Source organism: Myotis myotis, unplaced genomic scaffold (assembly GCF_014108235.1).
Source record: "Myotis myotis isolate mMyoMyo1 unplaced genomic scaffold, mMyoMyo1.p scaffold_m19_p_38, whole genome shotgun sequence".
In the NCBI taxonomy this organism is placed as follows: domain Eukaryota; kingdom Metazoa; phylum Chordata; class Mammalia; order Chiroptera; family Vespertilionidae; genus Myotis; species Myotis myotis.
Window position 1 is genome coordinate 1,015,977 of NW_023416344.1, and position 22,993 is coordinate 1,038,969.

Sequence of the window (22,993 nt, forward strand, 5' to 3'; positions counted from 1 at the left end):
TCAAACCAAACAAATCTTTCTCCTGTGTTTTGTACAAAAAAAGGGGCGGTGGCAGTGGGGGGGTCTAGAAGTGGGCAGTGACCCGGTCCGTCTCTAACAGGTCGTCCAGGATCTGTGGGGAGAAGGCAGATAAGGGGCGGGGCAGGGCGGGGTGGGGTGGGGTGGGATGGGGAGGTAGGCGGCTTGCTCACAATGTCAGGTGTGGTGCCAATCTTCTTGGCCAGCTCGCTGCGCTCCATGGTGCTCAGGTACAGGTAGCGGTTGAGCAGCTCTCCGTCCAGGATGTTCCGCACGGCATTCTGCAGGGTGCGCCGGTCCACGTGTAGCATCCTGGGGAGGTGTGAGGCATGGGGAGCTGGGCAGACCTGGGGGAGGGTGTGTGTGGGGTGTGGGGGGTGGGAAGCAGAGGCATGCTCACCGAAAGGCGCGGGGGTTGAGGCCAGCGTGGTGGGGCAGCATGGTGGTCAGCGCATTCTGCAGCATCAGTAGCCGCCGGTAGGTCTTCTCCTGCATGGGCAGCAGGAGCCCAATGCCGCCGTCGAGGGTGGCTGTGGGGGACAGTGTGAGCCCGGTGATCCCAGCACCACCTGCCACCCGTGCCACTGCCCCTCGTCCCCACCCACAAGGCCCTCACCGAACCACGTTATGTGCTTGTTCTCCCACATGACCGACTTCTTGCTGGGCCCCTCAGCAGCACCTCGGCACGGGGTCCTCCAGAAGGTGTTCACGTGGGCACCCACATGGAAGTCCGCCCGACGCAGCAGACGCATGCCACCAAAGCTCTCCTTGGCTGGACCAGAGAGACTTCAGGTCATAGCCCGCCCAGCCTCCGCCCAGCCCCCACCCTGGGTCAGGGAGTACTCACCCTCCGGAAGGTACATGTACACCATGAGGTTGCGGTCACGGTCAGACACTGGAAACAGAGTTCCAAGTCAGCCTGGTCACCACAGTCTCAGACAGCCCCAGACCCCAGTCCTGCACTCACCCAGGAAGCCCAGTTGGGTGCTGTCCACCATGAAGTCCACGCTGTACACTTCCAGGGGCTTGGCGTCCTGGGGACCGAGGGGTGGGTGTCACATCAGGTCCCCCTGGAGACAGGGACCACCTGGCACAGGGCCGTCCCCACCACCCAGGGTACCCGGGAGACGAGGCTGAGCGTCTTGCTGTCCTCCTGGTAGCGCAGCAGCGAGATGCTCTTCATGACGTCGGCGGCCAAGATGAAGTTCTTGATGCTGATCATCTGGTGGATGTACAGCTGGGTGTCGATGAAGGCCATGCCCGTCAGCTCGCTGGCACGCAGGCTCCACAGGAAGATCTGTGGTGGGAGAGGTGGCAGCCAGTGGCTCGCAGGCAGGCGGGGCCGTGGGTCGGCAAGGGATGCAGGGGCAGGGACCCACCTTCTGGCCGATGGCCGACACCAGGTGGCCATTGCAGTGGCAAAGGGCGGTCACGGGCCCCTTCTGCTCCTTTTCGTACAGGACCTTGAACTTGTTCTTGGTCAGGGGCTGGCCAGGCTCGGGCACCACCTCGATCACGTCCATGATCAGGATCCGCCCGCGGCAGGTGACCTCCTCCCCCTGCATGAGGCAGGTCCCTGCCGCCACATAGCCTTTGAGGCCGGACACGGTCTCCTCGCTGCGCAGCGACACCGTCTTCATGCAGGTCACGTGCTCCCACTCCTCCAGCTCAATCCTGCAGGAGGCAGGGTCAGGATGCAGCCCTGCTACCTGCCTCCCTCCCGCCCCACCTGACCCAGCCTCACCTGGCATTGGGGATGGCCTCCCAGCTGACTGGGGAGATGAGCTGGATGGAGAAGGCCTCCTGCTGGGGGTGGATGTAGCGGTCATCTGCAGAGACAGGGCTCCGGTCAGGGAGAGACGGTCCCAAGAGCAGGCCCAGCCTGAACGTCTCCTACCTCTCTCGATGGTCTCAAACTCCTTCTCCTCGCCCGTCATGCGTGGAATCCGGGTGCACGCAGTGTTGGTGCTGGTGGCCACAGCGTACACCTGGGGGAGGGGAAGTGTCACAGACCAGAGACCAGGCCCAGAAGGTCCCTGGCCTTCAGGGGGATTCAGACCTTGGACTCCACGTGGTAGGCCACATAGTGGGCTGTGCAGCGCAGTGGGATCTTCCTGACGGGCCACGGGGCATCATACGACAAGTAGGCAGGCAGGACACTGATCCTCAGCTCGCCCTGGGGGTTGAGGGCGTCAGTGAGGCCAGGCCCACAGGGTTCTCTGGGATTAGACCCTGCTCTGTGCAGCACGGTGAGCAGGCAGTTGGGGTCAGCCAGGGCAAGGGAGGGCCAGGACCTGAGAGCACTGGAGGCCGGAGGCAAAGGGTGGCCCACCCTGGCCATGCCAGGGCTGCACAGATAGGCGAGGGGCCCCTGCCAGGCCCAGCCCCCCTCACCCAGTCCTGGGTGCATCAGCACCATCATCCCTTGGGTTCTCGGGGGACAGATGAGGAAAGGGAGGCTCAGAGAAGGTGAGCGCCTACGGGCAGAGCTGGGGTCTCCGCTGACAGAGCAGTGACAGTGCATGAACTCCGGTTGCCCAGGCAGGTGCCCTCAACCTTCCCAGCAGTAAGCCCAGGTCTCACCTTAGCCTTGCCCCTCTGCCCCCCCGCCACCCCCCCCCTGCAGCTCCATCTCGTCACCAGCGTCTTGTTTCCAGCCCAGCACGACACCTGCCCTGGCAGCCCCACCTGGCAGCTACCTGTCTGTTGAAGTACAGGAAGCCGCGGGGGCAGTTGACGTTGTGGAACGGGGCGAAGGAGTCGATGGGGCCGTCGATGCCCATGGGGTGCAGCCGCAGGGCCCCCCGGCTGGTCACCAGGAGCCAGTGAGGCGAAGGCCCACAGATGAAGACCTGCGGGCAGCACCATGAGGGGCCTGCGGGGCGAGGCCCCCCCGCCTGGCCTCCCCGTCCCCGGCCTACCCCCGAGTAGCCGTAAATGTCCTCGAAGTAGCGGAAGCGCGCCACTCGCCCACGGGCCGCGGCCCCCTCCTCGGCGCTGCCGCCCTCCGCCTTTTTCTTGGACAGCTTGGGCTTCTTCTCTCGGAAGTTGATGTTATGGGGGACCTGGGGGGAGTTCTGTGAGCGCCCGTCCCTGCCCCACCCCGCCCAGCGCCCCCCGGCCACCCCCGCACCTTCTTGAAGCGAACTTTGAGGTTTCCCTGGCCGAGCTGGGAGTCGTGGGCAAAGGCCTCGTAGATGAGTAGCTCTTGGTCCACATGCACCTGGGGATGGTGTCGGGTCATCAGGGGCCTGGACGGCGCAGGCCCAGGATGGGGGACCGGGGCCCTGCCTGTGCTCACCAGCAGGTAGGGCCGGCTCTGGCGACTCCCGAGCGCCACCAGCAGCACCTCCTTGACGAGGGGCAGCTCCCCCTGACGCGTAGCCTCCTCCTTCCGGGCCTCGCCCTGCGTGGTGGGCTGGCCGAACGAGCTGTCCACCAGCACCCGCTGCCCCACCGGGAAGTTCTTCACCAGGAACACCAGCCGCCAGTCAGGGAGCTGGTAGATCTGAGGGGACGGGTGGTTAGTGGAGGCAGCAGTGGGGAGGGGCGGCTGCGTGGGCACAGGGCGCCACCCACCTCCATGGTTCCGTTCTCCCGCACCAGCAGGCACCAGTGTGTGGGCTCAGCCCGGAAGGGGGTGGGATCCCGGTCGGTGGGAGGCTGGCTGCTCCTGCGCGCCTCCTCCTTGCTGGGGCTGAAGAGGGAGCCCGAGTCCCCGTACAGCATCTCCTCCTCGTCATCCACTGTGGGGCTGGGGAGCACATGCATGTATCAGGGGTGGCCCGCCCCGGGGACCCCAGCCCCGAGGACCCCGGCCCCCCACACACCTGGTCTCTGAGCCTGGGCCGTCTGCCTCGGAGCCGCTGCGCCCCCCAAGCTCATCGCGGGCCCCGCCCAGGCGGCTCTCGGTGGTGAACATGCCACTGACGTCGCGGTATACACACATGGCGATCACCTTGGACTGCTGTGGGGGGAAGGGGCTCAGTGATCGGGGGGGGGGGGGGGGGGAGTGGGGACAAGGGGTCCGGGGGTGAAGGGGCCTACATGGTGCAGCGGCGGCTTGTGCAGAGCCAGGCGGTGGTGGCGGCCCCCGTAGGAGTCGCTCTTGAGCAGGAACATGGTGACGTGGCCCTCGGAGCTCATGATGACCACGTAGGGGTCAGCCACGGCGCACTGCACGATGGGGGAGCCCAGGTCCACAGGGATGAAGTGCAGTTGGTTCACTGCAGACACAGGCCAGTCAGTACACCCTGCCCCCGCCCGCCGGGCCACCTGCCCCTGCCGGGCCACCTGCCCCTGCCCGCCCACCTGCCCGCCTGCTGGGCCCACCTCCTTCCAGCAGGCGGATGCCGAGCGGTGACACTTGCACGATGTAGCGATTGTCCCCGATGTTGCCGGCAAAGACTGTGGGACCTTGTGTGGCAAAGCCACTGGTGTCCAGCTCCATGATCTCCTGCCCAGTCTGCAGGATCTGTGGGCAATGGTGGTGAGGCACACCCCTTGCAGGGGGGCCCACCCCAGCACCCCTTTGCCAGGCCCCTCACCATGGTGGAGTCCTCCCGGCTCAGAATCAGGAACCCGTGTCTGCGCCCGTCGTCCTCTGTGTCAGGGGTGCTGGGCTCCTGCTCCGCACCCTCACCCTGAGGGGTCTCCTCCTGTGACGGGAGGGCAGGCAGAGCACACACCTCACCACCCAGCCCCACAGCCGAGCCAGAGCAAGTTCTGGCGCGTCTGCTGGGACCTACACAGCAGGGCCTGCCCCAGCCTCCTCGTCCTCATAGAGGCATCACCGGCCATCGCCCCACGGGCCTTCTTGCAGCCTGGGGTGCACGCACCTGCTCCTTGCGCACAGGGGCAACCACTGTCCACATGTCATAGCAGCCAGGAAGTTCAAAGGTCGTCACCACCTGGGGCCGGATGCTCTTCTGGAAAGACAATGGGGTGCAACTGTCCACCCAGGTCCCCAGGAGGCCCCACCCTGGCCTGCCCCCCACACACCTGCAGCACAGACAGGGCCCCGTTCTTGCCGTAGCCAGAGCACATCACGATCTCCAGGTCCGGCTCAGGGCTGTTCTGAAACTGTAGGGGCCGAGGTGAGGACAGGGCCCCCGGCAAGCCACCCGCCCACCTGCATGCCGCCCCCACCCGCCTTCCCACACCGGGCACCTCTTCAGACAGGAAGGCGGGCTCGCCCATGGCCGCATTGGCACAGGGTCCAATGTTGAGGATGCTGTCACACACCTGAGGGCAGAGCAGTGGTCAGGCAGGTGGGCCCGCCAGGGTGGGGCCCCTTCTGGGCACAACCTCACCTCAAAGGAGTAAGTGGCCAGTTGGGTGCCCGACTGGGCCTCGCTGCCGTACACCTCGATCTCGTCCACCTCGTCCTGCGGCCCGGACTGGCCACCTGCAGCCACGGAATGCGCTGAGATGCCGTTCTCTGGCCCCAGCACTGCCCCTGCCCCCTGCCCTCTCACCCCTCACCTGACCAGCCCACTGTGGAGTCCACTCGCTTCTTCTTTGACAAAGGCTCTTCCTGTGAGGCAGGAGGGCGGTGAGCAGCCCTGGGGACACCCTGCACAGGGGCAGAGTCCCCACAGACGCCCCCGGCACCCACCTTGTCAGCAGCCTCCCGGACAGCACTGGCCGGGGCCTCCTGCAGCTTCTCCGTGTACTTGAGAAGGAGGGAGTTGCCCAGGCGAGAGCCAAGGAACAGGTACCCAGGCTCCATGGTGACCATCTGAGAGAGGGGGCGGGGTGGAGCGGTGGTGAGGGGGGCTGGACTTGGACCCAGACCCAGACCCAGACCCAAGCCTGCCCGCAGTGCCCACTCACACTGCTGGTGAGCACGCTGGCGGCGGCCTTGTCGAAGTGGAAGGCACGGACACTGCGCATCCCATCGGTGATGAGGGTCAGCACGTAGCTGTGGGAGGGGGACGCTGAGCTGGGCAAGGCTCCCAGGGTGGGGGCGGGGGGGACGATGACACTGGGGGTACAGGGCTCCCTGAAGGGGGACTCACATCTCTCCGCCCTTGAGGGAGATGACCATCTTGTCGTAGGAGATGAAGGCCGCCTGGGCACAGTCAAGAGTGATCCGCACGCCCTCCTGGGTGCCTGTTGAGGCAGGGGAGGGGTGTCAGGGACCCAGCAGCCCGCCCCCCCGCCCCAAACCACCCCTCCAGCCCTGCCTGACCCACACTCACGCAGAGGGAAGGCGGTGGTGCCTGAGGTAAGGCTGTTGAGGGCCACACCGTATGGGGGGACGCTCTGGTTCAGGTATAGCAGCGAGTTGACTGCAAAGACCACTACCCCACCTGGAGGAGGACAGGCTGGTGGGCAGGGCCCGGGCGCTCCACACTACCTCCCCCAACCCGCCAGGCTCTCACCTATGGGCTTGGGCACCGCCAGGGCCTGGGTGCAGTCGAACGGCAGGCTGGTGAGGGACCAGATGACGGGGTGGACCTTCTGGGTGATGTTCAGTGAAATGGCCACGATGGAGCACGTGTCCTGCCGCACGGCCACCCGCCTGGGACAGCAGAGGGTCAGCCAGGGGTCCCTGCCCGCCCCCGCCCGCCCCCCAGGGCCACCGCAGAGGGGCTCACCCGGGCCACGTCTGGTTGGGCTCAAACAGGATGAGCAGGGTGGGCTCGTAGTAGCCGTGCAGGAACTGCAGGTCGACGATGTTGAGCAGCTTCTCGTCCAGTGCCCGGACGTCAATGATGTAGCTGGGCAGGAAGCTGGACCTCTGCCTGGGGGGTGAGGGCTTCAGCGGGTGGAGGGTGGAAGGTGGAGGGCAGGTAGGGCCTGGCCCCCCAAGCGCCCCGGCACTCACCCCTCGCCCATGAGCCCCTCGTGCTCCTCGGCCAGGCTCTCCCTGCGGAAGGGCAGCACCACCAGCCGCGTGCCGTAGATGAGCATGGCCGCGCAGCGTCCGTCAGGGTCCACCCGCACCCGCGGCGTGTGCACGTTCTGCACGAACCCGTCCTGGGGGTGGAGAGCCATCAGGCAGGCCATGGGGCCGGTGGGAGGCCTCGAGGGAAGCAAGGGGGTGGGCGAGGGCAGGGCATTGGGGGAGGGAGAGGGGCCGGACAGGGTGGGGCACAGCCTGCCTACCCGCAGCTCCGGCTCCTCAAAATAGTGCAGAGACAGTGTCTTCAGGTCGTGGGTGCCCGGGTCGTACTCCACCACAGACAGCTGGGGACAGCAGGTCAGAGCTTCGACCCGCCACTGAGCTCTGCCCAGCCTGCTGACCACCGCCCACCGCGTGCCCAGGACCCCCACCAAGCCCACCGCCCACCTTGGCGTCTTTGAAGCTCAGCAGCAGGGCATCCCGCTTGGCGCCTGCCAGCTGCACGCTGGCCATGGACATGACGTTGCCGAAGAAGGAGAAGGAAGCCACCAGTTCCAGCTTCTCGCGGTGCTCCCTGTGAGCCTTGCCCTCTGGGGGAGAGGTGGTGGGTACAGGTCTGGTTCCCTCGCCGCAGCCGCCCACCCTCAGGCACGTGGCCAGCACAGCCGCCCGGGTGCTCACCTGTGCTCCTGTCATTCTTGGTCGGGGCCTGGAGGAAGAGGGGAGGTGCAGTGAAGAGGCGCTGCTGCACCAGGGGCCCCACCTTGTGGAAGGACGAGGAGGAAAGACCGCCAGGGCTGCCCCGGCTGGACCCTCAGTGTGGTGGGGAGCACGAGGCCTATGGAAAGCCGCGCACACCCAGCCCCACAGGCTCACACCTGGGTCCCCAACCTGGACACGGGCTTCTCCTGAGCCACCCCATGCAGGGTCAGAGGTGGAGAGCTGCTCTACGCACCCCTAACCTGCCTGGCTCTGCCCCCACGGAGTGAGACACGGGGCCACAGAACAAGGCGGAGGGTGTAAACGGGGCTAGAGCAATAACGTTCTGTGTCACTTGGGGCAAAAGCGCTCATTTGAGCCAAAACGTCATAAATCAAGGAGGCCTGCTGCATCTCCAATGTAACGGAGGAGGAGATGACACAAAACGTGCGACAAAAACGAAATAAAAACACAGGACTCATACACAGCGAAGCCGCGGAGGAGGACACGGCGAGAAACAAAGAACAACCACAAAGACACCGAGAGACGGCCGTCCAGCCCCAACTACCAGGAACCACACCCCGTGACAAACACCCCAACTGCTGGACAGGGTGCGTCTGAAGGTAACGGCACTCGAGTTAAAGAGACACTTCATGGCCAGGTCAGCTCACAAGCAAAAGCTACTGAAAACGTGTAACATCACCCTGAGTCTCAGGAAGCAGCTTTCAGACACACACGCCTCGATAATCCTGCCCGGCACGTGCCCCACCTCGGCCACCTTTAAGATGACCTGGGATATTCTTAACTTTTGTCTCTTTCATGTAAATGTGAGCGTCAGATTACAAGTCCAGTGAGAAGCTTATTGCATCTTCGAGAGGAAGAGCATTGATGGATGGGCCGGAACGGCTTTGTGCCGCTCCGAGCCCGGGTGTGGCCAGGGGCACAGCTGCTCGGGCTCCAGGACACTGGCCGGGGCCAGGCCCAGGCCCGCGCACCCACTGGGCGCCCTGCCCGCTCCCGCCGCATCGCTGCTGGCTTCCTGCCCGCACGGTACCCTCTGGACAGGGCCAGACAGCAGAGGCCCGGCGCCGCCTCTGCAGTCACGTCTGTCTGTCGGGGACTCTCCTTCGGGGTTTCTACGGCCATTTAAGGTGTGAACGGCCTCCTGAGGGCTCGGGGCTGGGCCCTCCGACCCTGCTCTGCTGGCTCCTTCCCTTCCTGCCGACACGCTGCCCACTCGCTCGTCTTGGCCAAGAGCCTTCCTGTCCCGGCAGCGACTCCCCCGTCTCCTCCGCCCGGAGCACACGCTCCCTCGGGGCTGCCCGCCTCACCGGCTCGGCCCCCGCGGAGGGCGTCCCGGCAGCCGGCGCGCCCCACTCGCCATCCGTGACCCTAAGTCTCACTCTCCCTCCAAGAACCGCTAAGCGGCCGCCTCCTGCAAGAGGCCTTCCTGGCGCGACCCCTGCGCCCCTCGCTTCCCTCCACGGCCGAGCCCCCTGCGCCTCGCGGAACCTGCTGCCGGCGCCCCCCCCCCCCAAACCCCTCCGCCTCGGGAGGCGCTGCCCCGCCAGCTGCAAACACTCGGCCTCCAGCCTCCGCTCCCCCCGCCGCGCTGGCTGCAGCCTGCGCGTGCTCACAGGTGCGTCTCCGTTAGGAGTTCCTCCCCGGTTCTTAGCTTTTGTCCACCTACTACCCATCCCAGGCGGGCGCTCCCATCACTGCGGTGTTTGGGGAAACAAACGCAGGTACGAGGCCCGAGGGAGGGAGGGCGCGCGCCCGGCAGGGGGGCCCGGGGGGCGGCAGGTACGAGGCGGCCTCGCGCTCAGGCGCCGCGACCCGCGGGCTCCTCCGCCGGCACCTGGGCCGCCCCTGGGCGAGCACCGGGCGGCGGGAGGCGGGGGCCGGCGGCGCGGGCCTACCTCGGCGTCGCGGTTCAGGCGGTACACGTAAAGCTGCGAGGTGCCGGCCACCACGAGGTTGCGCTCGCTGTTGTTGAAGAAGTTGCAGTACATGGAGAACTCGAGGCCGGTGGGCGGGTGCGCCTGCTTGTACACGGCGTACATGGTGCCGGTCCCGGGCGACGCGGGGCCGAGGGCGAGAGGGAGCGGGCCGCCCGCGACCACCCCGCACCTGGCAGTTGGAGCCGGCTCGCGGGGGACCGGGGCGGCGGTGAACACGGTCCGGCCGGGCCCGGAAGCTGAGCGCGGAGGTTCCGGGGTCCTACGCCTGCGCAGTGCCCCGCGGCGGAGCGGCTGCAGAGCAACAGCGGCCCCTGGTGGCCGCGGGGCGGTTTAGCGGTTCCGCTGCCGGTTCCGCGCCTGGAGCTCCGACATCCCGAGCTCGCCCGAGTGCCGGGGCCCCACGGGTGCGAGGGGGCGACGGGTCAGGGCCGGCTGGGCGCTGCCTGGCCCGGGGTGGGGTCAGCGTGCAGCTTGTCCCCGCGGGAAGCGGCGAGTCTCCGAGCCCCCGTGCGAGTGAGCGAGGCGAGCCTCGTAGCGTTGACCAGCAGAGACGGGGCGCCCGCAGATGCCGCTCGCCGGTGTGGGGGAGCCCCGACCAGCCGGCGCTAGGAAAGCCTCTGGACACATCCCGCGTGGCGTCTCAGCTGTGTTCCCGCCCGCAGAGCAACCTCCCCACCGTGACCACCGAACCCGGGCGCTGAAGGCCCAGTCCCCCCACCTTCTCCCTGCGCTCCCCCCAGCACAGCGGTCTTCCCTGACTTTGCTCCCGTCCCGGGCCGGGCGCAATCGTCCACTTTGAGGGCCTGGAGCCAGACCTCACACAGCTAAGCAGACCTCTCCTCCCTTGGTAGGGAGTCGCCCCAGGTGCTCGGATAGGCCTGGGCCTTAGAAACGGAATCATAAGAAATAAAGAAAACACAGACGCACCCGAGAACATGGGACATAAATGTGTGTTGCATGCAAGTTGGCCACGTGCTCACGTCAGCAACCAGGCTTCCCGTCTGGACCAGGCAGCTGTGCAGGAGGGTCCCCTGGGTGCCCAGGGGGTGGGTGACCCCGGAGCCACACCAAACCCCTTCCAGAGTCCTAAGTCCTGGAGCCAGGACTGTGGGGACATGCTGAGGAGGCAGCAGAGGCAGAACACGAACTCCCACATCCACAGCCCAGGACAGTCTGGTGCCCACATCACAGGGACCAGTGATAACCCAGTAAGTCTGGGCCCACAGGCCGGTCGGACTGGCCGGGTAAGTGCCCCAACAAGGGAACAAGAACTCGTCCGTGGGAGAGAGGTGGTCGGTGCTCAGAGAGACGGACCCTGAAGGAGCAGCGGTAGGTGGGGTGCAGCTCCAACCCAGGCGGAGGATTCTCCTCCTCCATGAGCGAGTCGCCTGGAAGGGAGGGGAGGGCTGGAGGCTGGGGTGCTGGCTGGCTGCCTGGAAACCCCTGAACACAGCTCTGTGGGCTGCTCACCAGAGCCCCTGGCACTGCCCCCCTCATGGGCCTTTCTTGTTGGGGACCCTTCCCTCCCCAGAAGGAAGAGCAGGTTGGACAACAAAGGCAGGAATATCTTTTTTTTAAATATATTTTTATTGATTTCAGAGAGGAAGGGAAAGGGAGGCAGAAACAGCAATGATGATTGAGAATCATAGATCGGCTGCCTCCTGCTCGCCCCACACGGGATGGAGCCCACATCCCGGGCATGTGACTGACTGGGAATTGAACCGTGACCTCCTGGTCCATAGCCCAGGATCAACCACGGAGCCACACCGGCCGGCCCAGGAATGTCTGGAAACCAGGTTGCCGGGGGATGGGGAAGGGGGTTCTCAGAGGCCTGGGCTCTCCAGGTCCCGGCTGTATGGTCCAGGGGCGGAGGCGGCGCAGGGCCAGGAGCCAGGCTCCAGGCTGGAGCGTGGGGAGGAGGCGTCAGAGGGCGATGTGGTCCTCGAACAGCGACAGCAGCAGCAGGATGGCCCAGCCGCCCAGCAGGCCCAGGTTGTGCAGCAGGAAGAGCAGCCAGGGCCTCTGGTCCCGAGTGCTCAGCATGGCCGGGAGCTGGAAGGGGCAGCGGGTGAGCGGCCGGCCGGGCGTCCCCGCCCCACTCCCCGCCAGGGCCGCCCCGCCACCCCGCCGCGCCCCCGGCCCTGACCATGTCGCAGAGCGCCACGTAGAGGAAGAGACCGATGGCGACCGCCAGGATCCAGGACTCGCTCTCCTCGCCGACGCCCACCGCGAGCGCCATGTAGAGGCCCACGAAGGCCGTGAGCCCCGAGGCCAAGTTCAGCAGCAGCGCCCGGGGCGCCGACAGCCCCGCGTGGAGCAGGGCCGCGAAGTCCCCTGGGGCCGGCGGGCTGGGTCAGACCCTGAGCCCGCGCCCGACGGCCCCGCCCCCGCCACAGGCCCCGCCCCACGGTCCAGTCCCGCCCCCGCCACAGGCCCCGCCCCGCGAGCTAGTCCCGCCCCTCATTGCTCACCCAGCTCGTGTGGCACCTCGTGGCAGAACACGGCCAGCGAAGTGGCCAGCCCCGTCTTCCAGGAGGAGGAGAAGGCCGCGCCCAAGGCCAGCCCGTCGGCGAAGTTGTGCAGGCCGTCGCCCAGCGTGATCATGTAGGGCAGCAGCCTCAGCTCTGCGGGTGCGGCTGGCGTGGGTCAGCATCGGCCGGGCTGCGGCCAGCCCCCTGGCCCCCAACCCTCCTGGGGCCTCCCCAGGGCTCACCTGGACTCAGTCTCCGTGGCCTGGGGCTCAGCAGTTCAGGGCTCTCCTCCACCACCTGGGCGGGGGGGATGTGGATGAGCCCCTGAAGGGTGCAGTGGGAGCCTGGGTGGGGCTGGGGGTGCAGGCACTGGAAGGGGAGGCTCACCAGGTCTGCACGGGAGCTCTCATGGGGCTGCTTGGGCTGGCGGAGCTCCCTGGGCGCCAGCTGCAGAGACGTGCCGTGGCCGTGGCCGTGGCCGTGGCCGTGGCGGTCACCGTGGCTGCAGGGCTCCTCCTTCAGGTCCTGTGAGGACAGCAGCTTAGGGCCCGCTGTGCTCCCTCCCCACCCGCTTCCCTACCCAGTCCCCACGAGCCTGACCTCCTGGGGCAGCAGGAGGTCACAGAGCTTCTCAAACAGGAAGAAGGTGTACAGGCCCCCGAGTGCCACCAGGAGGCGCCAGATGGGCTGCGTGCTGTGGTCATCATGGTCCTCTCCGAGCGCACTGTGCCCGCCATGCTGGTGCAGCCCTAGGACCTGGGAGTGGGGCAGGGGCACGGGGCTGGCTGCCTCAGTCTCCCCCCCCACAGATGAAGAAGAGAGGTTAGGGTTCAGGGAAGGGCCCCAGGAGAGTGGGCCTGGAAGGAGGACCATGCAGGGGAGTCCCTGGGGTGGGGAGGGAGGGTCCTGGCCAGCCGGGCTGACCTTGGGCGTCAAGTGCAGGAGGGCGTCTCCGGTGAGCGCGCCCACGGCCAGGCCCAGGAAGGTCTGGATGATGTAGTGGGTGGCCCTGCTGCAGGTGGTGCAGATGAGAAGCAGGAGGCCGAAAACCGAGGCGAGGCAGATGAGCAGGGTGGCCAGGGAGCCGTACAAGTACTCTGAGGGGGGTGGGGGGCAGTGAGGACCCAGTGAGGCTTCCCCCAGCCTTCCCAGGGAGTGAGCAGGGACTCACCAGGGCGTAGGTGGTCAGGGACTGGCCAGGCCTCTGCTCACGCTGACCTCTCTCTCCTCCTTAAAGCTCCACCCCCCTCCCTTCCAGGCCTCCCACACTTTCCTGTGACCCCTCCACTCCACTGTCTTCCCCCACAGCCCAGCACCCACTCCCTCCTCCCTGGGCAGCCCCTCCACCATGTGGCCAGCCCCCCTGGGCACAGCGGGCAGGCTGACTTGGGGGGACAGGCACTCACTCTCCGCCTGGCTGAGCTGGTCCTGGGCGGGGTGGCTGGGCTGTGGGCTGCAGGCCCCACTCAGCTGCTGCTGGAGCAGTGCAGGGCTCAGTAGGGCCCACGCCTCTGGGGACACCCCCGTCTGCTCAGGCAGCCCGTACACGGCCATCACATCCCTGGCATTCAGGCAAACCTGGGAGGGGGCAGGACTGGAGGTTAGGTCTGGAGCAGCCTGGGGGACCCCCCATCCGCAGGTCCACGGCCCCAGGGCTGCTCACTGTGTCCCACACACTGTTGCTGCTGTTGGAGGGGGCGCGGTGGGCCCTCTTTCTCAGAGGATGGTGGTGATGGTCGTCGCTGTGGTCCCCGTGGCTCACGGCCGTGCCACCCACCCCCAGGTGCTGCATCAGCGCCGCCAGCTCTGGCCAAGGGGACAGAACCAGTCTGTGTGGGCTCCGGCCCTGCCCTCCCAGGGGGCACGTCCCACTCGGGGCCTGCCCAGGCCTCACCGTCCAGTGTGATGTTGGGAGTGTCCCCATGGTGCTGCCGGAACACAAAGTCCACAAAGTACTGGGGGGTCGGCAGGGCGTGGATGCAGGACCCGTTTTGGACGTGGTCCAGCAGAGCAGCCAACACGGGGCCAGGGCTGCCAGGAGCCCCTGCCCCCGCCGCCTGGTCCAGCAGCCAAGGCAGGTCCACGCAGGCCTGGGGGAGGGGCAGGGCCTCAGCTGCACTCCGTGTGGCCCTCCTGTCCCCCAGCATCACCACCCCCCCAGTGTCCCCAGAGTCTAGCCCAGAGTCTCCTCCCCAGGGCACCCCCGCCTCCTGCTCACCTGAGGCCTGAGCTGAGCTCCTCTCCTGGGGCCCCAGGAGCCCGTTCTGCTCCCTGTCCCCTCCAGGGCCCCGCCAGGGGCTCCCGAAATCCCTGCCCCACTCAGTGGTGAACACCCAAGGTGACCCCCAGCCAAGCCCACCCTCGGAGTGGGTCCCCTCCCTCGGTCCCCCTTGGCCCTCACCTCCTCTGCAGAGGGCAGGCCGGCGGTCCGGACCTGAATCCTCCGCAGCAGCCTGCTCAGGCCCAGGATCAGGGCCTCGGGGCCCTCGAGCAGGGCCAGAAGGTGGTCAGCTCGGGAGGCCCAGCGGCCAGCCCGGATGTCCTCACAGGTGCCCTCAGGGTCACTGAGATAGAGGGCAGCGGCCGCACTGAGGCGGGGGATGTGCTCGGGCTCCAGGACCAACACTGGGGCTGGCCCCGGCCCCTCAGGCCGGCCCAGGGCCAGGAGGTCTTCCACAGACAGGCACTGTGGGCAGAGACAGGTGAGCAGGGGCCAGGCACCTGGGGGTCCCGGGGAGCTGCTGCTTCCCCACCCCCGCTCCCCCATCCATTGCTCCCACACACTCCCCTCAATTACAGGGGTGCACACACAGGGGTCCCAGGCAGTGGTCCCCCCTTCCTGGTGGTTTCTCCCTGGAATCACTGCCTGGGGCCGACGAGAAAGGTGGCCCTGGGTCCCCAGAGCTTCGTGTCCCCATCACGGCCCCGCTCCCAGGCAGGAGAAGGCTGGGCTTGGAGCCCCAGGCAGGGCCATGGCACTGGGGCACTTGGCCTCTGCCCGCCTTCTGGAGTTTGTCCCTGGGGAGGAGCAGGCAGGGCCGGGTCCAAGGCGACCTGTCCGGTGGGGGTGGGGCGCTTACCTTTCCACACGGCCCCGAGGAGCAGTGCACACGGGCCGCAAGCGTATTTAACAGGCCGCCCAGAGCCACGCGGTCCAGAGCGCCCTGGGCCGAGGACCTCGAAGTCAGCAGGTGAGCAGGCTGGGCTGCCGCCAAGGTCACCACCAGCACCGTCAGCAGCAGCCCTGGCCTCTGAGGGGTCCCGACCGCCATGCCGAAGCCACTGCCACGGAGGCAGGCACACTGGGGCGGCTGCGGGCGGAGAGGGCTGCCTGGGGCCAGACTGGGGCTAGGCACAGGCTCTCTCCCAGGTATTTCCTGCTGGGCCCTGTGATTGGCTGTCAGCAGAGTCGCAGATTAACCATTCCAGGGGCAGGTCCTCCCCAAAACGAGGAGCCACTGCCTGGGGGGTGAGCGGCCTGGGGTGGTTGTGGGGCGGGAGAAGCTCTCCTGGAATTTCCTGCTGTGCTCTGTGCTTGTCTGACACAGGCTGAGCACCCAGGACAGATCCTGTCCCGGCCCAGGAGCCGCTGCCTGCGGGGGTGAGGGCCCCTGCCCCTGGACGCATGGCCCGGGGGTCCACTCCTGCCTACTGCTCCCCTGAGGGCCTCGGGCATCACCTCCTGCAGTTCTGTTTCTCGGGGTGCCCCCAAGCGAGGATGCTCCCCGACATTCCACCTGAGGGCCCCCTCCCACCCCTTCCCAGGGGTCCTCCCTGGCTCCAGGAGCTGAAGCACCCCCAGAGGCTTGAGAACGGGGCCTTTTCTCCTGGGCCCTGGGCTGCCATCTCGTGGGCCCTGGGGAGGTGGGCTGAGTCATGTTCCCCTCCCCCAGGCTCCTGGGGAATTCCTCCGGAAATGGCTTGGTTGTCTCTCCTTCGGCACCTGGGGAGGGCCTCCTGGGTGTGGCGTCTGGCCTGGCCTCTCCCTGAGGCTCCCTCTCAGCCTTTGACCTGTCTGCCGAGCTGGCATCTGGGGGAAGGGCCAGCCTTGCCTCCTACCCTGGGCCCTGCCTGAGTGAGGTGGGGGTGGGGGACGGTGGCTCCCGGCAGCAGGAGCCCAGGTCCCTGGACAATGCCATAGGCCATCCGCTGGGGCAGCGGGCGGCAGCGAGGGAAGGGGCGGGGGGGGGGGGGGGGTTTCAGATGATCCTTGGACACTGGCTCAGTGAGGAGGGGAGCTGGATCTCAGGCTCCCCTCACACCGTTCTGACAGCTGAGCCCATCTTCCCTGCACCAGGACCCCTGCCAGCTGGAGCCTAGGCCACCTACTGCCTGGGGCCTGTTAGCTTCCGGCGGGGGGGGGGGGGGGGGGAAGGTCTCCGCCTGCCTGACCCCTGGAAGGCCTGGCTCCTGCTGGCAGGCTTCAGGGACCTCAGTGCTGGTCCACTTTCCTCCGCTTCTGCCTGCCCCCCCCTTCCCACTGATACCCCACGTGGCTCTGGGCGGCCGGGGCCGAGGGGGTCGCCAGCGGCCTCTGTGCTGGTGCAGTGCTGTCCAGTGGGTGCCAGGCCCTCTCCTTCGTCCCCAGGCCCCTCGGGCATCATCCCATCTAATAAACTCATTGTAATCACAACATCCACACACCCGTGTCCACAGCAGCCAGAATGTGGGGAACAGGTGTCTGCTCAGAGATGGACACGTGTGTTCACATAAAAACACTCAGGCCGGTGAAGAAGTTTTGTGAGTTTATTTGAGCCAAACTGTCCACGATTACCAGGAAGCAGAACCTCAGCGGATTATCGGATTATCGGTTACCTCTGCGTTCATACATTGAAATCAAAGGAGTTACATAGGTGGGTCTCATGAAATCCACCGGTGATAGACTAGAGAGGCGGGAGAAAGCAAAGCAGGGAAACCCTGGGATTGGATAAAAAGGGGAATGATAGACACATACTTAAGTGGATGCAGGACCAAGATAACAGTGAAGGAATTTGTGCTCTCTGTCCTGGCGCCCAGCACATTAGGTTGTGCCCCGAGGGCTCCGGAAAAAGGGAAGTTACACGTTACCGGACATTTCAAGGACATGTTGTCATAGATGCAAAAAGACAGACAGGCTCAGTGAAGGTAAAGGCTGACCTTGTCAGTGCAGATACCAGCCTAGGACGTGACTGCCCACCATCACTGCTGTAGTTAAAGTTTAATTTCAGACCATCCTTTGTGGGGGCTTTAGGTCTGAGTGTACAAGGCCGCCCGCAGGCCTCCCCTGAGCTGTCAGGTCCACAGGTGACATGTGGGTCCTGTCCTCTTCGGCCTGAGCAGCAAAGGGAATCCTGGCACCTGCTGAGGGAGGAAACCTGCCCTGGCCCCTCCCTCCAGCTGCCTCTTGAGACCTTTGACCCCTGGCCCTCTCTCTGTCTCGCTGGCACCTGGGGGGGAGGGGCAGGCCCCAGGGAGCCAGCCTTGCCTCTGGGCAGCCCCTCCTCATCTGCACCTGGTTGGTACCCCTGACTCTGAGCTCCCGGTGGTCCCAGGGCAGGACGTCAGGCTCAGGGCAGTGTCCTAGGTCTGGGGCCAAGTGCCGACCTCACCCTCATACCAAGTGTTGGCCTGTCCATGTAATGGAACAGCATTCAGCCTTAAACAGTAAGAAAACCGTTTGGCCAGCGTGGCTCTGTGGCTGAGCATCGACCTATGAACCAGGAGGTCACGGTTGGATTCCCTGATCCCCGGGGGCGGGAGGGGGGGAGGCCGGAGGCAGCCTATTTATTTTAAAAAAATTGTTTAAAGTATTACATATGTTCCCATTTCTCCCCATTAATCCCCTTAGCTCCCCCCCCCCCCCCCCGGCCTAGGTCCTCACCATCCCATTGTCTGTCCGTATATGCGTACAAGGTCCTTGGTTGATTACCCCCCCTTCCCTCCGAGATTTCACACTGTTCCATGTTCAAGAGGCGGCCTAGTGATGATTCCCTCTCATCATTGATGTTTCTCTCTCTCCCCCTCTCTGAAATAAATTAAAAAATACATACATAACTGGCTGGTTTGGCTCAGTGGATAGAGTGTTGACCTGCGGACTGGGGGGGTCCCGGGTTCGATTCCTGGTCAGGACACATGCCCGGGTTGTGGGTTGGTCCCTATTGGGGGGCGTGCGGGAGGCAGCTGATCAGTGATTCTCTCTCATCATTGATGTTTCTGTCTCTCTTTCCCTCTCCTTTCCTCTCTTAAATCAATATAAAAATATATTTAAAAAATCAAATCAAATCCATCTGGACTCGTGCTGTGAAACTTTCCCTGCACCGAGTCAAGAACCCACAAAGACCAGGCCGGCCCGAGGCAGACCTGCTCAGGGCCAGGCCTCCGTCACAGTAACAGGTGCCCCCAGCACAGCCCACACCCACACCCGAGGTCCCCATCAACCCTCCCGCCAGCCCTGGCTCTGACCCCCAATGCCAGTCCCTCTGCTTCTGCTCTTTCCCTTGTAAAGCGCTGAGAGGCCTTCTTTTATGGCCTGTAGTGGCCACAGGTAGCAAGAGGACAGTTCAGAAGGAGAAAATGCTACCATGAAACTCTGGCTTGTCCCTTACCCACAGCTGCTAACAGGTGAAACGGTGCACCCTGGAACCCAGAGCCAGGGTCTCCGGGCGTGTTGCTGTCTGCCTGGGCTGCCCCCACCCCTGGGCCAGGTGGAGGCTCAACCACCCCCTTGCTTGCCCAGGCTGCTGCCCCTGAAGGGCACCCTGACCTTTCCCTGATGAACTGTGTGCTCCAGGATGGCAGGGTCCCACTCGAGGCCCAGATGGCAGACAAACATGCCAGGCAGGCCCAGGCGGGTGCCCACAGCAGCAGGAAGGTCAGAAAACATCTTTATTGTGGGGAAGGGGGGTCCCAGGTAGAGACATGTAGACAGATACACAGACAAGGCTGCCACAGAAAGCCCAGGGAGCTAGGAAAGCAGACAGCGTCCCGGGAGGCTGGGTTCCCGGGGGGCTGGGCTGAGAACCCCTACTCCGTCTGCTCCTCCGTCCACTCCGTGCACGGGCAGGGAGGCCAGGACTCAGGCGTGCAGGAAGCGGTTGAAGGCGTTGTAGGCGGACTCCAGGTCAAACAGCATCTGGCGCACTTGGTTGTCGTCCAGCTCGTCGGACGCGGACATGCCGCTCAGGGTCTGCAGCCTGGGGGGCGGGAGCACAGCGCTGGAGTGGGCTCGGGGGGCGGGGCCCCAGGGCCACCTGGAAGGGCCAGACACTCACCACTGGCTGACGGTCTGGCGGCCCTCGAAGTCGGGCGGCAGGTGGCTCATGCGGTGCATCGTCTCCATCAGCTCCCGCAGGTCAGGCTGGATCTGCACACACGGGCCTGTGAGCCCCGCTCCGCTGGCGCCCAGCCCGCCCGGCCTCCCCCAGCCCCCCATGAGCTGCACCTCATCCATGGCGCGGATCTCCAAGCGCAGCTTGTCCATCACGGTGATGAAGAGCTGGGGGCAAGTGTGTGCATGAGGCAATACCCCCACCAGGGGCCGGGGGGGGGCGACCCCTAGCAGGATCTGGCCCAGGCCACCCCCCAGCCCCTCTCTTCCTTAGGAACCCATCCTCTCCCTCCACGGCCTTGGCTGTTGGGCCTCAGCTGTTGGGCCTCAGGCTCCGCCCACACTTCTGTTCCCACAACCTGGGGTTCATCCACTTTGCTGCCTGCGGGAGCTCTGGTGGCCTTGACCCAGGGCCGTCCCCCTGGGTCTCAGGCAGGGAGGGGACTCGGAGGCCTCCTGGACAAGGCCCAGGGGAGCAGCCTGTCCCCCTCATTCTGAGCCACAGGCCCTGCCAGTGAGGAGCCAGGACCGTGCAGCTCCAGGGAAGCCAGGCCCTGCGCACGTGCCATGGGGGCCTCACCGAGACCACGTCTGCGATGCAGCGGTTGAGGTTGCCCTTGTCGTCCTTGATGGTGATGGGCCTGTCCTCCTTGATCCTCTCCATGGCCAGTGGGCAGTCCAGCTGAGAGGGGGCACAGGGTTGTTGGCCAGGCCCCTTCCCAACAGCACCCACATCGCGCCCACCTTCCGCGCCCCTGGCGGACTCACGCGGAACTTGCGGCAGAATTCATCGATGGAGCTGATCTCTGAGCCCTGCACCTGCCGGAAGGCGGCTTTGTACTGCACCAAGAGGCGGGAGCAGGCCGCGGTGTACCTGGGGAGAGGACGGGCTCAGGGCCAGCATGGCCGCCCTGCCTGCCCCCACCCAGGGCCACTCTGGGGAGAAGGGGGGCTGGGTGACGAGTCAGAGCTGGACCACTGAGGACGAGACCGTCCATCGGGTCTACACGGAAGGTTCTGGGGGTGGCAGAACCAGGCCTGGACCGCAGATCGGCCGGAGCCCCGCGCTGCAGAGGCTCTCCCCCGTGCCTGCTCTCCGGGACTGTGGTGGTCATGCCTCCACACCCACAGCCCGTGGCCTCTGGGGGGCCTGTCCCCCTGAATAAAGGCTCCATGAACCTCCCAGGAACCAGGCTCAGCAGCGCCCTCCCAACTCTTGCTCGCCTTCCGAAGGCCTCACCAAGGAGGACATGTGCACCCGGGGGAGCAGGCTGGGATGAACCCAGGAGCAGGGCGGTGGGCACCTCTCCATGGGGACGCTGCAGATGGTGCCCAGGCTGCCAGCACCCAGGGGCACCCTCCAGCCCGACAGGGGAGGCAGATGCCCACATGCAGACCCCTCTCCCCTCTCATTCCTGAGCACCCTAGCCCTGGAGGGAAGACACGGCTTCCAGGGCCAGGCACCCATCTGTGGGTGGCAGCGCCCTCACTCGTTGGGGGTGACGCAGTCCTTGATGTACGCCTTCTCCAGGGCCTGCATGGTCTTCACAACGGCAAACAGCTCCGCCATGTTGTCGTACCTGAGGAGGGCGTATCCGTCAGGCCAAGACCACGAGGCCCCCAGGGCCAGGCACCACCCCACTGGGTTCGTCCGCTGTGGCAGAGCTCTGACCCACGTCCTTCGGACCCTGGGTGTGAAGGCTGCTCAGGGTAGGAGCATGGGCCTGAGGGGGTGTGCTGGGGGGCGACCTGGGCGCTGGACTCACTTCTCCCGCTCTCGGGCATTCTTGTACAGCTTCACTTCCTGTCGGAGAGAGGGGCAGCGTGTTGGCACAGACTGGTGTTCACATGGGCATATACTGTGGGTCAGTGCCAACCAGGCAGGTGCCCGCCACTCACCTCATACAACTCCGGCTTGTTTCCAGGGGCTGTAACAGAGCAGGCAGAGAGCTAGCAGTCTGCCCCCACCCCGGCCCTCCTGAAACCACCCCCAGGCTACGTCCCCGTATGGGGGGGCTTAGCGATGCTCCCATAACCCCTGGCCACGGCTCGGGTCAGGCCGCTACAGTGGCTGAAAGTCTGGGCCCTTCCCGTGCCTGGACCCAGCTCACCTCCCACGCCTGGCGTGGCTGGGATCCCGTGGAACATCCTTAGGCTCAGCGGCCACAGCAGAGACCTGAGGAGCAGGACCAGCACCAACTCAGAGGCACCCCCGACGCCTTGCGAAGAGCTTCCCGCTCTCAGCAGACAGATGAGAAACAGCAACAAACCCAGGGCAGAGGGTGCTGTGTGGGGGCCGCCCTTCCCCGGGAGAGCAGCCAGGGCCCTGCCCGAGGAGCTTGGTTGGTTAGAGCGCCGGCACCATACACCACGGTTGGGGGTTTGGTCCCTGGTCAGGGCACATACAAGAAAGAGCCAACCAATGACGCATACATATGTGGGCCAACAAGTCAGTGTCTCTTTCCCACTCTCTCTAAAATTAATAAGAAAAAAAAAATATCTTTAAAGGAGAGCAGCCATGGTGTGGGGAAGGGCAGGCTGCTCCGAGCCTGGTGGCCAGGCAGAGGCGGCGGCAGCATGTGGACGGGCAACCAGGAGGAGCGTCTGGGCAGAGGAGCCGCACAGGTAACGGGTGGTCTTTTTTTTTTTTTGAGAGAAGGGACGGCAAGAAAGAAAAGCACCCCGTTAGAGAAACCTCCACAGGCTGCCTCCTGCACGCCCCCTGCTGGGTGGGCATCAAGCCCGCACCCGCATGTGCCGGGCTGGAAGGGACCTTTCGCACGGAGGATGCTGGGCGCCGAGCCCACTGGCAGGCCCGGGGTCCTCATATACCAGAAGGTCTGGTTCGGGAGAACAGACGAGCCGGGTCTTTCTGAGCAAGGGGTCCCCGGGGCAGGAAGGCGGGCGGCAGGGCCAGGAGCTCCCGGAGGACGGAAACGGGTACACAGCTGGGTCTGCGGGTGGACCCCCCGGGGCACAAGGAGTTACGAGGGACGCTCTTGTTCGGTCCGATGGTGCCATGACGATAGGGCAGCTGAGATGGAGGCGGGCGGGGGGGAGTGTGCCCGGGTTCGGACGTGTTGGGTTTGGGGCTCCATTAGACACCGAGACGTGCGCCGAGGCAGCGGGAGGGCAGTGCCGGCAGCGGGGAGGGAGGGCGAGGCTGGGAGAGACGAGCAGCATCTCACGGAAGCAGGGCCCTGCCCGAGGCGGCGGCGGGTGCGGGGACAGGTCCCACCGGGCGGGGACACGGAGACTCTGGAGCAGCCCCGCGGGACCGGGTGGGGGTGGCGCCACCGGCGAACTCCTTTCAGCCGCGCGAGCCGATGCCCCCGGACTGACCCTCACAAACCGGACTCCGAGCGGCACAGCTGGATCCGGAGATGCTCGCGATGTGGCCGCGGGGCCACCCGGGCTGCCACCAGGTCCAGGGGGACCCGCCGCGCGCGGAGGCGCCACCCCGGCCCCAGGAGCGGAAACCCCAGACGAGGGGCCCCCGGCGGGGCGGCGATACCCGCAGGGCGACGCCCGAGCCGCCCGCCCCCGTCGGGTCCGCGGCCCTGGCCCGCCCCCCAACCCCGAATACCTGGGCAGGAACCGCGGCCGGGTCCAGAGATGGCGCCGGGGCGGGGCCCCGATCGACCGCTCGGCGCTCGACCACGTCTGCGCCTGCGCACAGGCCACCCTC

General features: G+C 65.9%; 3 protein-coding genes across 9 annotated transcripts; all 3 read right to left on the reverse strand.

Annotated features, from left to right (window-relative positions):
- On the reverse strand, positions 1-9,759 carry CPSF1 (cleavage and polyadenylation specific factor 1). 2 transcript variants are annotated; one of them, XM_036303677.1, is made up of 36 exons: positions 9,487-9,759; positions 7,550-7,577; positions 7,316-7,458; positions 7,132-7,212; positions 6,851-7,002; positions 6,621-6,767; positions 6,405-6,544; positions 6,222-6,332; positions 6,039-6,132; positions 5,854-5,941; positions 5,636-5,758; positions 5,503-5,554; positions 5,331-5,425; positions 5,188-5,262; positions 5,020-5,100; positions 4,857-4,946; positions 4,566-4,676; positions 4,351-4,492; positions 4,066-4,244; positions 3,849-3,982; positions 3,598-3,772; positions 3,320-3,526; positions 3,152-3,241; positions 2,940-3,083; positions 2,718-2,870; positions 2,078-2,194; positions 1,916-2,006; positions 1,763-1,847; positions 1,398-1,692; positions 1,139-1,315; positions 986-1,052; positions 866-913; positions 635-790; positions 419-548; positions 192-330; positions 1-112 (listed from the first exon to the last, which is right to left on the reverse strand). In XM_036303677.1, the coding sequence occupies exons 1-36, from the start codon at positions 9,628-9,630 to the stop codon at positions 65-67; spliced, it is 4,332 nt and encodes a 1,443-aa protein (XP_036159570.1). In that variant the 5' UTR covers positions 9,631-9,759; the 3' UTR covers positions 1-64. The 2 variants fall into 2 exon arrangements, with proteins under 2 accessions (XP_036159570.1, XP_036159569.1); XM_036303676.1 differs by having other exon boundaries at positions 3,849-3,985.
- A 1,422-nt stretch (positions 9,760-11,181) lies between these two features.
- Positions 11,182-15,830, reverse strand: SLC39A4 (solute carrier family 39 member 4). Its single transcript, XM_036303857.1, has 12 exons — positions 15,080-15,830; positions 14,401-14,685; positions 13,894-14,089; positions 13,663-13,805; positions 13,406-13,577; positions 12,924-13,096; positions 12,600-12,755; positions 12,387-12,524; positions 12,242-12,296; positions 12,000-12,152; positions 11,675-11,862; positions 11,182-11,580 (listed from the first exon to the last, which is right to left on the reverse strand). The coding sequence occupies exons 1-12, from the start codon at positions 15,269-15,271 to the stop codon at positions 11,452-11,454; spliced, it is 1,980 nt and encodes a 659-aa protein (XP_036159750.1). The 5' UTR covers positions 15,272-15,830; the 3' UTR covers positions 11,182-11,451.
- A 3,015-nt stretch (positions 15,831-18,845) lies between these two features.
- On the reverse strand, positions 18,846-22,989 carry VPS28 (VPS28 subunit of ESCRT-I). 6 transcript variants are annotated; one of them, XM_036303717.1, is made up of 10 exons: positions 22,892-22,989; positions 21,417-21,481; positions 21,205-21,233; positions 21,072-21,109; positions 20,796-20,885; positions 20,074-20,179; positions 19,886-19,987; positions 19,420-19,473; positions 19,250-19,341; positions 19,029-19,171 (listed from the first exon to the last, which is right to left on the reverse strand). In XM_036303717.1, exons 2-10 carry the CDS (start codon positions 21,451-21,453, stop codon positions 19,054-19,056), a joined length of 666 nt encoding a protein of 221 aa, XP_036159610.1. In that variant the 5' UTR covers positions 21,454-21,481; positions 22,892-22,989; the 3' UTR covers positions 19,029-19,053. The 6 variants fall into 6 exon arrangements, with proteins under 6 accessions (XP_036159606.1, XP_036159610.1, XP_036159607.1 ...); XM_036303714.1 differs by having other exon boundaries at positions 21,417-21,694; positions 22,892-22,963; XM_036303715.1 differs by having other exon boundaries at positions 20,978-21,109; positions 22,892-22,940.
- Positions 22,990-22,993: the final 4 nt, after the last annotated feature.